Below are 17,034 nucleotides of genomic sequence, written 5' to 3'. Positions count from 1 at the left end.
CCCACAGTAAAATAATGAATAAATGCTATAAAAATCGGAGGGATTTGTTACATATGTGATTCATGATTATATCATACACACTATCAATTACAAATATATATTTATAATGAACAAAAGCACAAGCTATCATCCGCACTACATACTATACAAAAAAATAAACATAAAATACAACAAATTAGACAACTACAGACAATCAAACAACAGACAGGCTATCAGGTCAACAAAAACATCTCTGATGAAGGCAGGGTGGAAATACAGGTTGCCCCATCAACAAGCACTGATGGGACAAGAGATCTTTAATGAACTGTATATTGCAATAAACCAAATTTTCAATGCATGAAAAAAAAAAACATTTTAAAACAATTCTACTGCTTATTCAATATATTCTGCAAATCTGAATAAATTTGCACCTTTCTGCATGGAAGTATCTGACATTTAAAAAAATCATTCTGAACTTATTTTACACTCGTACATTTATATATCATGTCATGTCTTGGTGACAACCAATTATTTGGATTTTACGCCAATAAAATTGATTTGATTTATTAAATATGTATTTAAAAGGTAAAATCACAAAAATACTGAACTTAGATACATTTTCATAGATCTACAATCTGTCGATAACTGTAACTTGGTATTGCCTATGAAAAAATTTTAAAATTGTTTGTATGCACATTGAACATCAAATTTATGTGACGTATATAATTTTTCTAAGGGAGCTACCATTTGATTTTTATGGGGGGGCTAGGATGAAAAATTATGTCCTGCTTTTTTTTTTAGTTGTAATCTCTGTCCTGCCTTTTTATTTTTTACTCAATTCGGTCCTGCCTTTTTTTTTACTAGTTTATCCTGACTTTTTTTACCCAAATTGCCATCCTGCCTTTTTTTTTACCAAGATATTCATCCTGCCTTTTTTTTTACTCAAAACTCCTGTCCTGACTATTTTTTTCAAATTTCATCCTAGCCCCCCCCCCCCCCCATAAAAATCGAATGGTAGGTCCCTAACGTCAGAAACTCAAATCAATCCATGTGTTCTTAGACAGTAGATGTTATTGTGTCCTGTTAAATTGTTACCTTTAAAAAGTTTTGGATTCTCATATATTCTGTGTATAATTTTTGGACTAGTTTGAATCTCGGTCTATTTCTGTAATTTATTCTTACATACTTTTGATTTTTTAACCCTGTATGCGTACATTGCCTATGTAAATTTTAAAATTGTTTGTATGCACATTGAACGACAAATTTATGTGACGTATATAATTTTTCTGACGTCGGACACTCAAGTAGATCCATGTGTTCGTGGATAGGTTTTTGTGTCCTGTTAAATTGTTCCTTTTAAAAGTTTTGGATTCTCATAAATTCTATGTATAACTTTTGGACTAGTTTGATTTCTGTAATTTATTCTTACATACTTTTGATTTTTTAACCCTGTCTGCGCTCATTGCCTATGTAAAATTTAAAATTGTTTATAATCCAGGTACTTTGGATAACTATTGTATGCACATTGAACGACAAATTTATGTGACGTATATAATTTTTCTGACGTCAGACACTCAAAGCAATCCATGTGTTCGTAGATAGTAGATGTTGTTGTGTCCTGTTAAATTGTTATACGATGATGACTGATGTTCCCATATTTTGACTATTTTATTGATTGTGACTGTTTATTTAACGCATCATGTAAATGTAACGGAATTTGATGAGACTGTTATTAAAGTGAGAGGGTTAGCGCTATAGAACCAGGTTTAATCCACCATTTTCTACATTTGAAAATGCCTGTACCAAGTCAGGAATATGACAGTTCTTGTCCATTCGTTTTTGATGCGTTTTGTTTTTTGATTTTGCCATGTGATTATGGACTTTCCAAATTGATTTTCCTCTGAGTTCAGTATTTTTTTTTGCACAAGGTCATGTTTTTCTCTGGCTGTTCAAGACGTCTTTACATTAAATCCATTGGAAGTTGGATGTGTACGGGTTGATTGTTTGGTCTTAATAGATGCTTGATTTTTTTTATTAGTTGTTAGTGGCTTTGATCAAGCTGTCAGATAACTGCGAGTACTCTCAGATATGTGTATTGTGTCTTTTGTGTGTCGGGATGTATAAGTACCCGGCCACGTCTACTTGTATTTTTGTCCATCTGACAAGTTAAGCCTTTTTCAACTTATTTTTATAGTACGTTCTTTTGTTGTACTGTTATGCCACTGTCCACACCAAAGTTAGGGGGGTGGTTGGGATACCACTAAAATGTTTAACCCCGCCATATTATTTATGTATGTGCCTGTCCCAAGTCAGGAGCCTGTAATTCAGTGGTTGTCGTTTGTTTATGTGTTAACAATTTGTTTTTCGTAGTTTTTACTAACAAATGTACAGATTCCAATAAAAAAATGAAAATTAAAAAAAAAAAAAAAAAAAAATGTTTTTCGTTCATGTTTTACATAAATAAGGCCGTAAGTTTTCTTGTTTCACTTGTTTACATTGTCTTATCGGGGCCTTTTAAAGCTGACTATGCGGTATGGGCTTTGCTTATTGTTGAAGGCCGTACGGTGACCTATAATTGTTAGTATTGGCGTCATTTTGGTCTTTTGAGCATAGTTGTCTCATTGGCAATCATACCGCATCTTCTTTTTTTTTTTTTAAATTAAAAGAAAATCAATTCGGAAAGTCCATAATCACATGGCAAAATCAAATAACAAAACGCATCTAAAACCAATGAACAAGAAATATCATATGGTACAGGCATTTTCAAATGTAGAAAATAGTGGATTAAACCTGGTTTTATAGCGCTAATTCTCTCACTTTAATGACAGTCTTATCACATTCCGTTATATTTACATTGATGCGTTAACTAAACAGACAGAATAAGTAAAATAGTCAAAATATGGGTACATCAACCACCATCGTATAACAATTTTAAAAGAAACAATTTAACAGAACAACATCTACTATTTACAAACACATTCACTGATCTCAGTGTCTGACGCCAGAACATTTTAGACGTCACATAGATTTGTCGTTCAATTTGCATACAAACAATTTTAAAATTAATATAGGCAAGGTTCGCATACAGGGTTAAAAAATCAAAAGTGTGTAAGGCAGCAACCATTTGATTTTCTGGTGGGGGGGGGGGGCTATGGTGTTTTTTTCTGGACGCAGGCGAAAAACAATCTATTTTTTTCGCGACAAGTCCAAAAACAATTTTTTCCTTTCAATTTTAGCATTACACATAGTGGCAGCTGAGGGTGAAACAAACATTTTTTTTTCTCAGAATCAAAAACAAATTATTTTTTTCTCCAAAAACTGGAAACAAACTTTTTTTTTTGACGTTTGTAGTTCAACGTATATTGTAATTCATAATAGAAATATATCATAATCGCGGGGGGGGGGGGGGGGGGGGGGGAGGTCTCAACATGGGATTTTGGGTACAGGTGTGCAGCTGGGATTTTAAAAACACGCCCATTCATACATTTGTAATAATTGTGAAATCCCTACCTATACATATATTTCACAGCGAAATCATTACCCATTCATATATTTATCAGCTCAAATAGTACCTATATGCATATACAATCTTATTATACATCAAAAACACTTTTCAATTATACAATACACTTTATTTTATATGAAACATTGAACTTTTCAAACAATAACAAGTAAAAACACTGTTTTGAAGGTGCAATAGCACAAACAATATGACTTCACAGCTGGTTATAATTATGAGCCAAAAACACGCAGTTTTGAGGAAATAAACCTGTATTTAATGCATTTTGTTTTTGCTCTATGGTGAGGCAAGTATTTATAATTGAAATTTCTAATAGCAGCATTTTTTATTTAGATTTTTCTGTAAATATATTAATGCAACAACCCCCTCCAGAATATCAAAAGGTTGTCCCCTAAACGTGAAACGTTGTTTATTATGGACGAACAAATAAAAATACAACACTTGGTTGAAATTAAGTTTGCACATACCATTTGAAACTTCTTCTACGCAGTTTTCTTCTAAATTCTCGAACCCACTCGTCAGTGATGTTAATCCTACATCACTTTTACCACTATGTTCCAAAGTGTCCAATTTGAAATGTTTGTTTGATTCATCTCCCGTTATAGCTTCCTCTTCTTGTTTTCGAATGTGTTTTGCAGCTACCCAGATAGCAATACTTTGTTGGGCCAACATTGGTGATTAGTTGGCACAGTTGGTAAACAGTTGGCGTTGGCAGGACAACAAGAGACCAACGTTGGTCCAACAACACTCAGCCAACAGTTATTTTGACACTGTTGGCCCCTCGGTAGCCCAACAACTTGGCATCAACTGTCATTTTTGTATGGTTGGCCAAATGTTGGCCCATCATTTTCTTATCAACTCTTATCAAGTAGTCGGTCCAATGGTATTCGACTTGTGTCGTCCATTGGTTCAGTGTAAGATCTTCTGACTGAACCCACTGAACCAATTTTAAACAAACTTTATTTGAATGCTCATTCTTAGGATATATTTCATGACAATATTGAAATATAAGTCAACATTGTGCCAACAATATGCCAACATATTAAGTACTTATCTCCCCATTTTATACCCAAGATTTTTTTATTATTTTTTAAATATTATTCCAAAGTGCAAACAAAAAGATGTGCTATTCATTCTCTTTACTAATATTTTCAAATCTGTGTAATCATCTAAATGTATTTATCTTAATGTTCGAATATTTTTTTGCGCAAACAAAAAATATTTAAAACCAGCCCAAAAAAAAACAAAAAATTTGAATATAGTTTCATTTGAAAAATGATCATTAATTTCTTCTGGTCATTTGACACGAGTGGATTTACACACTCTCCATATGACAGTTGATTGTATATTATCTATATACAATATACGGTAGAGACCATAATAGACTGATTACTAATAATGAATTATATAGAAAACATAATAAAACATTAAAGACGTTGGCCAACTGTAGAACGACCAACAATGGGCCAACATATTTTCAAAACTAGACTAAGTTGGTAGACTGTTGGCAAACAGTTAACATTGTTGGCAGATTGTTGGCAAAAAGTTAACTTTGTTGGCATACTGATGTTAGCCCAACAAAGACCCAACATGTTGGGCCATAGAAGGGCCGATGAGCAGAATGACGGTGGCCCAACATAGTTTTCCAACGTCGGCCCAACAATGTTGCCAACAGAATGCCAACGTGGCCCCAACACATGTTTGCTATCTGGGTATACACAGTCACAATAATCACATCTTAAAGTTCCAGTAAATTCCTCACATTCATGACAATTTAACCCTTTCGGTGCCAAAAGCGACATATATGTCGTTTGGGGGGTTGACTGCCGAAGCGACAAATATGTCGTTTGGGGGTTGAATGCCGATGCGACATATATGTCGTTTAATTGGTTTTAATAAAAACAATCATATTTTAATTCTTTTTGTCTTTCATGCTTTTGATATTCTTATATAATATATACATTGTTGTTTTGAATTCATTATGACGTAATACGTTAAGTATATATGACGTCATAAATGTCAAACGATCGTCTGTACTTTCTCCCGACATAGCTATGGAAGACAGTGACGGTGACATAACAGACATAGTAACTTCGAGCGACGAATATTCTGACGATGCTGATGTTGAAATGCCAGACAATGCTGCAAGACAGCCTAACCCTTGGTTTTCTGTGGTAGTCAAAGAAACGTTTGATATTGACGTTAATCGTGATTTCGAGGAACGGATTGGGCCGTGTGGATTTGCAGTCAATTTTTCACCGGTGGATTACTTTGATAAATTTTTGAAAACAGAAGATGATGATTTGATTGATCGAACTTAATTATAGGTAAATCACCGTAAATGTCAACTCAAATATAGAAATATACACAAGCCATTACGCGGTCATGTTTCCATATTAAATATAAACATGAATTTATTGATGGAACTGAGACGAATTTTGTCCTAATCATATTTTCCATTGCATACTAACTGCCATTGATTTAACACTGCTACCTCTTGTTTCGGGAAAGATACGAGTAAAAAAAATCAATGTAATCAAAATTGTACAATCTGGTTATGTCGTTCATTATGAAATTCTAAAATCTTACATATTATTTTTTAATGAATTTTTTTTAATTGAGACAAGACTTGTTGTAAATATATTTTACGGATTTTCAGACTGGATTTTCAGACTATCTCAAAACATAGTTGTGGATGAGAGAACAGGGGCGGATCCAGCCATTTTAAAAGGGGGGGGGGTCCAATTACATGTCCCCATTCAAATGCATTGATCGCCCAAAAAAAGGGGGTTCCAAACCCCGGAACCCCCCCCTCTGGGTCCACGTCTGGAGAATAGTTGGTTTCAAAGGGCGTCATGTTTTGAAACAATACATTTCAAACAAGAAGGCCATAGATGGGGAGCAAAGTTGTCCGTCTTAGCTGAATCCAGAACAGGTTATACCCATCAGATAAATGTGTACAAAGGGAAACGAAATACAGAACGCCATCACAATGGATAAGGGTAAGTGAAAAAAAGGGGGTGGCAACTCTTGATTTTCCGGTTTAGCGAAAATGTCAAAATAATATCGTCGAGATAATTTTTTATGAAAATACCTTATCGGAAAAGAACACGAAAAATATTACTTGACATAAAAAAAAATTAAAATACAACGTTGTCAAAATAATACTTACATTGTGGAATATATGAAATACTTTCTTTCACAATGTCAAAATAAACTATACAATAAAATACAAGCTTGAAGTAACAGTCATGGCTAATAAAATTATAATATCACCAATTTAACATACAAAAAACAAGTCTTACTTAATATGCTTTTCAGAACTGTGCGAAAAGTTAATAGTAAAGGTAGAGTTGTGTCTGCTCCAAGTGTTGTCCACAAATACAACCAGACCATGGCGGTGTCGATCTTGGGGATCAGCTTTTTCTTAAATTTGAGCCACAATTAAAAGGTGTGAAACTCTGGAGAAAAATTCTCTTCAACCTTCTTACTACAGCTACAGGGTATGTCTCATCTTAAACATTTGCAGGCTTTTTCAGTTGTCAATTCAAAGCCTTACTAAAAGACTATTTGCTTATGTTCAGTTGCAAATATTTCATGCATTGCCTAGATCAAGGATAAGTTGATATAAGTACCACGTATGATTTTTTTCACTCGCTTCCGTTATCATTTCTTATCTAATTACAAGTATATAGCTTACTGTTCGGTGTGAGCTAATGCTCCGTGTTGAACGCCGTACTTTGCCCTATAATTGTTAACTTTTTTATACACTGTGACTTGGATGGAGAGTTGTCTCTTTGGCACTTATTCCACATCTTCTTATTTATATATATGTATATAATAGATTTGCACGGACTTAAACAAATAAACTTGCACTTAATATTTTTTCAATAAATGCATATCCAGGTGTCACCTCAAGGTCTTTAATATAGTGGAAACCCACATTACGAAGCACTATAAATAAGTAACACCGTTCTATTTCGGTGCACTCCTGCATAGTTGGATGACTAATGCACTTAATCAGCCAACACCCACTTAAACATGCAGTTAATCCAACAATCCGTGCGTATATATAACGATAAAATATATGTGCACCAAACGATGTCAATTCATATACATAAAAAGTTAAGGGTAGCTGGTATATTTATGAATGATGAGTGAGTGCTTTTAAAAGCATAGGCCATATTTTAAATATTGTATTTAAGTATAGGTCATTCGTTCTTAAATATTTATATAACTATGGGTACTGAATTTCAGTGAATGTTATATTAAAATGGGTAAGTTTTTTTAGGCAAAAATGGCACACCCCTACCAAAACAATATCGAAGTTACCAACCCTCCCCAACCAGTGTGGAAAACCGATATTTATTTCTGTAACTTTATGTTGCATAGCAATATTTAAGTTAAATGTCTTCATCGATTTTACTTTCTTGGAACAATGCATTAATTAAGAGAGCCGTGGTGTAGTTGTCAGTGCATCGGACGACTGGTTCGATTCCCGTTCGGGATGAAAATTTCAGGAACTCAATTTTTTTCGGCTCTCCCTTAACACCATTCGCGAGTATGGTCTCGAGGAAACGATGATAGTCCGTCGGAAGGGGACGATAAATGGCTGACCCGTGTTACGAGAGAGCCATATCTCTTGCACGTTAAAGACACCCTTGTAGATTTCGAAAAAGAGTAGGCTAATGCCGCTACGAGGCAGCACTCGCACCCGCAAAGTGAAAAGGGATTTATATACAGTAAGTTGCAAAACTTGTTTCCCAATCCACTATAAATAAATATGTTTAAACTAACTTTATCCTATGAACTCTTAGATTTGTCAACAAAGGTCTTGATATTAGAGTTGATCTCCGCTTTTATAAGGGTTTGTGCTAACACCTCTTCAGAGGCTGATGCCTAACTAGATTGCATTCTTATTGTGTCACAAGGAAACAAATTTATCATTGATATCTTGAAATTGTTCATTCGTAGTGTCAAGTGACATTTAGTACTTCGGTACTGGCATGAAAATACGGATTTTGTGTGTTATTAAAATTTGCTGTTACAAAATATTAAAAATTATTATAAATTAAGGAATGTATCTCCCTCGTGCAAAGCTCTGATTCCTTTCACGAATTTGGCTATACTTTTTGGACCTTTTGGATTATAGCTCTTCACCTTTTATATAAGCTTTGGATTTCAAATATTTTGGCCACGAGCATCACTGAAGAGACATGTATTGTCGAAATGCGCATCTGGTGCAACAAAATTGGTACCGTTGATTTTATTACAGTGGAGTTTAAATTAGAGACATATTCAGCAGTAGATAGAAGTAAAACTTCAATTCTTCATAATGCGAAAATATCATTCTTCGTTTTTTAATTTGTAGACCTTCGGCTCGTGGTTACTAGTTTCATCAAAATTGTTGTGTCTTCATTACCACTGCATTTACTCCTATCAAATGAATGCGTTATGATTCGTTGTTTTCTTTGCATGTTGTTAGTAGATGAAGTGCTAGTATTTAGTGCATTTTTAGATTGTTTGTCCGCTTTGATTCGTCCACTTTCAGAATCTCGTGGAACATGTATCAAGATAACTTTAAATTGTTAACATATTATTATCTATCTCTAACCATATTTCTTTGTTATTTTTCATCTTTTCCAGAGAATTTTAGCTTCCAGGTGTTATTTTTACAGTACGTAAATCTATTGAGATACCCCTTACCAAATATTCGCTATCTGTTTAATGTGAACATCAACTATTTTAAGTTGGTGAACTTGTTGAAGGCATTTAACTGTTGCACATAATTCTCTTACATTACTGGTTTGTCTGCATGTATCTGGAACTAAACCAGATTTTGAACTTTGACCAGATGGACCTTGTGTTGAAAAAAAAAAAAAAGAATTTTATACAGCAAAAGTACAGTACAAACATCAAAATAGCAATATTTGTCGTCCAAGAATGATATCGTAGATTCTAAGTCTGATTGCGACTTACATTTTCCAGTGTTGTCGGTGTTCCTCCGTATACCAGGAAATCATATCGTACCGTTTTTTTGACAAACATTGCAAATTTTAACACACCTCTACCCGACAAGATTACCTTCCTACCATCAAAACATATGGTGTATAAATCTGTGATAGCATCTATGAGAAGCCCAAAAATCAACAGGGGCAAAGTCTTCATAACACATCATAGGATCTGGAGGTGGAGAATATTTACATTCCAAAACAGTTTTTTTGCTGTTTCTGTCATTTGGTCCTTAGTTTAAATCAAATGTTACAGAATTTATAGTGTTGCATTTGAATGTTTTTCAATAGTATTCTAGCTCTAAAAATGTGTTTTTTACATCTTTAATTTCGTATTTCATAATAACTTGATGAAAAATAGCAAGATAAGGAAAAACAAAAATAAGCTTTCAGCAGAGAGGCGCGCTTTTTTAACTCGGTTTTTGATTTGGGGGAGTACGGCGGGCGACCGGCAATCATATGTTGTCCGTGCATTAACTCATGAACCGTTCAACCAAAGCTTTTAAAATTTAAATATGTTGTTACTGACAACTAAATCAAGGTCAAGTTCAATAATTGTGATTTTGACTTTTACCGTTCAGGAATTATGGTTCTTGAAAGATTGATTAATGGAGTTTCCAGTCGTGTCCGTGCATTTTCTCATGAACAATTCAACTAAAGCTTTTTTTTTATTTTTAAATGTTGATACTGATGACAAAATAGAGGTCAAGTTCAATAATGACGATTTTGACTTTTACCGTTCAGGAGTTATGGTTCTTGAAAGATTGAAAAATGGAGTTTCCAGTCGTATCCGTGCATTTTCTCATGAACAATTCAACTAAAGCTTTTTTAATTTTAAATGTTGATACTGATGACAAAATAGAGGTCAAGTTCAATAATGACGATTTTGACTTTAACCGTTCAGGAGTTTTGGTCCTTGAAAGATCGTAAAATGACGTTTCCATTCACGTTGTTGCATTAGCTCATTAACCTTTCAATCTAAGCTTATTAAATTTTAATATGTTGATACTGATGACAAAATGGAGGTCAAATTTGATATTGACGATTTTCACTTTCATCATTCATCAGTAATAGTTCTTGTGAAAATAAATGTTACTAAATCCGGTTTGCTGTCGTTGTGACAGCTTTTTGTTCATCTCTATGTTTTTGGCACTATCATGATTACATCTGATTCATTTGACCCACATTCAGTTATATAAGGACATCCATATGACGCTTGAATACTTCTACTGATAAATCCCCAGTTCGTCTCAGTTCCTCTAAAAATTTCTGTATGTCCTGAAAAGCCTAACGCCTTCAGCAATGTAATAGTCAAGACCTTCCAAGGATTTTCTCACTGTTGCAGCACATTCAGAAAGAATTTTGAACATGGTACTATCACCTATAGAAAAATAATTTCACTAAAATTAATTTCTTTGAAATGATTGTAAAGGATGTGATAAATGTACTGTTTGGAACTGACCTCTGATATGAAACTTTATGTATGCGATGCAGGTAATCATTATTAAAATACATTGAGTGATTTAAGGAACAAACCCTATTTGGTTTTTAAAAATAAATATTTTGCAACATTGTAATATTTAACAGTTTTTTTTATAACATGATAAAAGACATGTTTCTAGTTTCTTGTTTTTATATAGATTAGACCGTTGGTTTTCCTGTTTGAATGGTTCTAAATTATTAATTTTTGGGGCCCTGTATGGCTTGCTGTTGTGAGTCAAGGCTCTGTGTTGAAGGCCGTACCTTGACCTATAATGGTTTACTTTTATAAATTGTTGTTTGGATAGAGAGTTGTCTCATTGGCACTCATACCACATCTTCCTATATCTATAGGAGCATTTTTGTTCAAAGTTTTGACACAATTTAATTTGGCTTCTTTTGTAATTCTTACCTAATGGGGTCACTTCATTCTCACTACAGTACAGCTAAAACTGGTCGATAATTGCTGCTGGTGCCATGCATCGGATTACATTTGGTGTATCAACTGATCTTCCATCAGCTAGCTTCAGTTTTCTCTCTCCGAAAGGCAGATCCTTTATGATATGAGACGATGTGATGAAATCCAAGAAGTTATCTAACTTAGCTGGATCCATTCTCTGCCTGCTTTTGTTGCCCTGTGCTGGTGGTAATGCACAACCTTGTACACTGGCATGCTTTTTAGCTGTATAATAGCAGTATTCTGTCAAACCATCTATAAGTTCACATGTGTTTTTAAAACTTAGTTTTTGACAAATTACTGATAGAATCTGTCTTCTCACTTGCCAGGAATCTGTAACCTTGTAAGATTAAACCAAAGCTTGACATAACTCAGCATCAGAATTCACATCAGTTTCCTTATCAATCACTTCAGAAGCCTTCAGAATTTCTTGAAGAATTTCATCACTTTCATTTGGAAACATTGTTACGGCAGTGAAACAAGAAAACAGTTTATTTACAAATGAATTCTTTGTTTTTTGACTATATGTTCCCCAGGCATGTTGTGGCAAAACTAATGGCTGAATTCCTTTGGTCTTTAAAAAATCATTCAGCTTACTGAGACTATCTGTTTGCAAATAAGTTTGCTGACTACTGAAGGGAGATTCCTAAAATTAAAGTATATATGTAAATGTATAGTCTAAAATTCATCATAAAATTATGTTTGAAACTTTAAAAAAAATGTATTTATTTAATAATTTGTTTGGTTTTTTTTTTTTAAAATATTAATATTTTAATATTTAACACAATATAAACTTTCAGTATCCAAATCATTATTTTGTACACAACTTTGTAATGCTACTTTTTCACTGAAAGCGTAGCATTGAGGTGTATTTTCCGGGATATGCCAAGTATCACCAGAATGCCATGCGAAAATATTACGGAAAGGCATGTGATAACAATCGAAACATGTGATAAACCTTTCATGTCACCCCATTAAGCACCAATTCGAAAAAATTTATGAAATTTACGTTATTTAAATGCTATTATCATACAGTAAAAATCATATGTTATTTAGTCTAAGTATATGATAAATAGATATATGCATACATATTTATATATGATGATGTATGAATACATAAAATTGAGAAGCTACCAACTATACTTACATGTGACTCTAAACTTTGAGAGAAGTTGACATGATCTGTACTTTCAATATCAATGACATCATGAAGGACTTGTAAAGAGCATAGAAGAATAAAACAAAAAATATTGATTTAGCATAAAGTCAGTGGGCATATCGTATTTTAATTTATGATAAGCAATGGTGCTATCTCTATTAAAAAAACCAAGTAAGTAGAATTATATTCCTTGAAAACACACTGTTTTATGCACCAAGGATTTAATTTTGAAAGTCTTTTAAGATATATGTTTAACTATAAGCTTAGGGGACGACCATTTGATATTCTGGGGGGGGGGGGGGGGGGGGGGGGGGCAGGAGGATTTGTTTTTGATCGGTTATTTATTTTTGTAAACTGAGAGGACAGATTATTCATTTTCTGTACTATTGAAGCAAGATTTTTCATTTTCATTAAAGCAAGGGACTGATTATTCATTTTCACAACTATATTTATGATAGTCGAAAACATACATTTTTTTAAATATTTGTTAATTATGAATAATACATGTATAGTCAAGTCATTATGTACCATTTAATCAGAAAAGATCAGTATCCCCTGCAGAAATTTTAAGATTCAAGATATATTTCATAACCTCAGACACATACTTGCATGACTTATGTACAAGAGGACAATATATATACAAATATACTAAGATAATACATAAGGAGACGGGACTAACGAAACACAAAACTTAGTAATAAGTATATTATAAAAGACAATTGGTATAATTAGATTAAGTATTTTATAATTTTCTTCACGAAATGAATCATTTATATTCCCAAGCAATATACATGTATTGCATACAACATACATAGTATTAAAGTTAATTTAGTTCTGTTTTATCTAGCCTTTTTCAAAAGTAATGATAAACATTTTTGCCGAGCGGAGCGAGGCAAAAAAATTTTGAAGGGTTTTGATACCGCTGAAGGCCCAAGAAGCTATAGGCCTGCTAAGTTATTTATTTTCAATACATTGCAAGTCGGGTTATTTATTTTCAAACTACCACAGAACAAACCATTTATTTTTGTGATTATCAAGGCTGAGTTATTTATTTTCAAAATCCTCCTGCCCCCCCCCCAGAATATCAAATGGTCGTCCCCTTATTGCCTGTTGCTTATTGCAATAAAAATATCAGACCAAAACACAAAAATATTTACATTGACCACTGAACCATGAAACTGCGGTTATATTCAGTTGATACCTCCCTGACATATACATAAGAACCTTACAATCATTCCATACACCAAATATGGTTTACCAACTGCTTATAGTATTAAAAAAAACCCAGACCAAATTACAAAAACTTAACGATGACCAATCATGAACATAAGGTCAAGGTAAGATGTAGCTTGCCAGACTGACATGTACCCTTTATCATTATTATATACACCACACATAGTTTACCTATTGTTTCTAATACAAAGATTATGACCTTATCACATAACTTTAACCTTGATTAATAACCTATGAAATGAGTTCAAGGTCAGGTGAATCAACCAACATTTTGTTGTTGGAAGGAACTGACTAACCACATAAAGTTATCCTTTTACTCATAATAAGTAAAAAATTCACATTGCAGAAACACAATTGTATTTTTGTCAAGCAGGCAAAATGAAAAAAAGTGTTCTTCTATCTGTAAATAAGCAAAATGATAGCTTAGTATTAGCCTGTTATTTAAGTTGCCCAATAAATCAAATTTTCTTCATTAATTTCCAATTTCCAGAAAATTATCCATCAAGGCCATCCAATCACCCTAAAATTTGGGTAGGAAACAAAACTTACAATTTTTGGTTTATTTTCTCTAAGGTAATATTGATAATCCTCTGAACTTGTGTGGTCTCTCTTATGTGAAAGTATGAATAAATACATGTTATAATATTGTCTCAGTAAAGGGAGAAGGTTTGGTACCATTAAAACGTTTAATCCCACTGCAAATATTTGCACCTGTTCTGAGTCAGGAATCTGATGTACAGTAGTTGTAGTTTGTTTATGTAGTTTATACATGTTTCTTGTTTTTCATTTTTCATATAGATTAGACAGTTGGTTTACCCATTTGAATGGTTTTACACTTGTAATTTTGGGGCCTTTTCTGGCTTGTTGTTCGGTGTGTGCAAAGGCACCGTGTTCAAGGCTGTACCTTGACCTATAATGGTTTACTTTTATAAATTGTTATTGGGATGGAGAGGTGTTACATTGGCACTCATACCACATCATCCCATACCTATATATGATACATACAAATTGCTCACAGTGACGTAATCAAAATATTGTAACTGTTTTAAAAGTTCTGTATTTTAATCTACTATATTCATAACAATAATTCTCTTGCAACAAAGGCAGTTAAAATTTTTACTTTTTTTTTCTTAACATTGATCATTGTTGTTAAATTCATATCAAGTTAATCATTTTTTAACTGTAGTAATGACATGAAATTGATAATCTGTTCAGATGAACAATTACCACACAAATGATGACACCTTTATAATTTTTTAATTTGACCAGTTGTCATTAGTTATTACTGTTTTGGATCCATAGAATCTACATATGACTTCTTGTTACATGCATTTATATTTTTTTTATATGTTGTTTTCATATTATTATTGTCTGTATTTAGATCACGCCTCTATTGTGCTCTTTCCAATAAAATATTGAATTGTTTTTGCTTACACATACTGTCGAAAAGGGACATAACTCAAAACTTTTAAAAAGTCTTGTTTTTTTCAATTATTTTTTTTACACACATTTTTTTTATTACCTGCTGTTGCATTATTCTAGACATGGAATCTTCTATTACAGGTATTCTGTCTTCAATTTCAGTAACCTGCATCTTCAAAAATGTTTTAATTAATTATATATGCATTTGGATTATACATAATAATACAATCTTCTAAATCAATGAACAAACTTTTTGTTTAAAACTGCTTTCATAATCTTATAAACAAACAACCCATTTATACATTTGACCTTCATGTGTAACTGCTGTAAAAATATTTTTTTAATTACTGTTTTGAAAATAACTGACATGAAAATCTTAAGTGCATGTCATATGGCTTATGTGATACCCCAGATATTAAATAGAGGAATTAAATTTGTTTATTAAAGTAAAACAAAAAAATACAATATAAACATTCTCAATGCCTGTCCCAAGTCAGAAGTCTGAAATTCAGTGGTTACTGTATTATACTAGTACTAAGTATATATGTATATCATTGGTTTTTTGTTAATTGTTTGAACATAAATCAGTTTTCTTGTTTGAATTGATTAACATTTGTTATTTGATGGCCTTTCATAGATCTGACCTATGTGGTATGGGTTTGTTCATTATTGAAGGCCATACAATGATATACCATGGTTATTTTCTAAGTCGTTGGGTCTCTGGTGGAGATTTGTCTCATTGACAATCATACCATAGATCCTTATTGAGTATTTTAGACATGGATTATAAAATAAAATAAAATACATGTAATATTGGAAAAAATCAATAATAGATACCACTGAATGCTGATCAACATGGAAAGGCATCTCATCCATATCTTTGATTTTGACTTTGCATGATACACAGGAAGCTGGAAGAAAGAAAGAAATATATAATTATTTATAGTACATGAAGTAAAAAATGTTCATGTAAATAGTAATTTGAATAACATTTGCATCAACTATTGATTGATAATTAATTATGCTGCAGATAAATACAATTGTATCAGAAGCACCAAATAGTTAAAATGCATAGAAAACTTAAAACTAGCTTCAATACATGTGTTTTGTAAATTTTTACAGAATTATTGCAAAAACAGCTTACATTTTTAATGACCTCATGCCATTGAAAATGCCTGTTTTATTAAATATATATTAGTAATTGGGATTGCATTGTTTCATGTTTTTCATGTTGGCCATTTATAGCCAACAATGGGGGCATTGGGGCATGATTTGTTTTCTCATTGTTGAAGGCTGTACCAATGACTATAAATGCTTACATCTTCTTTATTTAAACTTTGGTTGACAGTTGCCTCAATGACAATCAATGTCTACATCTCCTTTTATTTTATGTATAGAAGAAATACTTTTGGTATTTAAAAAAACAAGCAATACATAACGAGTGTCAGAACAATCTAGTAATACATCAATGCATGAAGCGCAACAGTAAATAATGAATATTTTAACTCATCTCTGACATTAGTGACTCATGGAAAAGGTAAAGTGCAAAGTTTTATAGCATTTAGGACCTGACAATTTTGTCATTTCTAAATTAAGTAATACTGAAAAAATGTGATATATAACTACCTTTATATAATGAAAAAATTACCTGTTTAAAAAAAAAGGGGGGGGGGGGAGGGTTAAAAAATATGATCCTATCTTCAATTACATATGCCTCAATAACTACATTTAATATTATTTACTTACGAGTTCCAACAGGTAAAATAATTCCAAG

General features: G+C 32.7%; 1 protein-coding gene across 1 annotated transcript in view; it reads right to left on the bottom strand.

Annotated features, from left to right (window-relative positions):
• The window catches only part of LOC134717893 (IgGFc-binding protein-like), a 34,146-nt gene extending 29,975 nt beyond the window's left edge, over positions 1 to 4,171 (bottom strand). The window contains exon 1 of the mRNA XM_063580391.1: positions 3,967 to 4,171. Within this exon, the coding sequence (XP_063436461.1) occupies positions 3,967 to 4,171 (205 nt within the window). The remainder of the gene's footprint in view (positions 1 to 3,966) is intronic.
• Between the last annotated feature and the right edge of the window lie 12,863 nt (positions 4,172 to 17,034).

This window comes from Mytilus trossulus, chromosome 5 (assembly GCF_036588685.1).
Source record: "Mytilus trossulus isolate FHL-02 chromosome 5, PNRI_Mtr1.1.1.hap1, whole genome shotgun sequence".
In the NCBI taxonomy this organism is placed as follows: domain Eukaryota; kingdom Metazoa; phylum Mollusca; class Bivalvia; order Mytilida; family Mytilidae; genus Mytilus; species Mytilus trossulus.
Note: the sequence above shows the minus strand (reverse complement) of the source record. Positions and strands in the feature narration are given on the sequence as shown.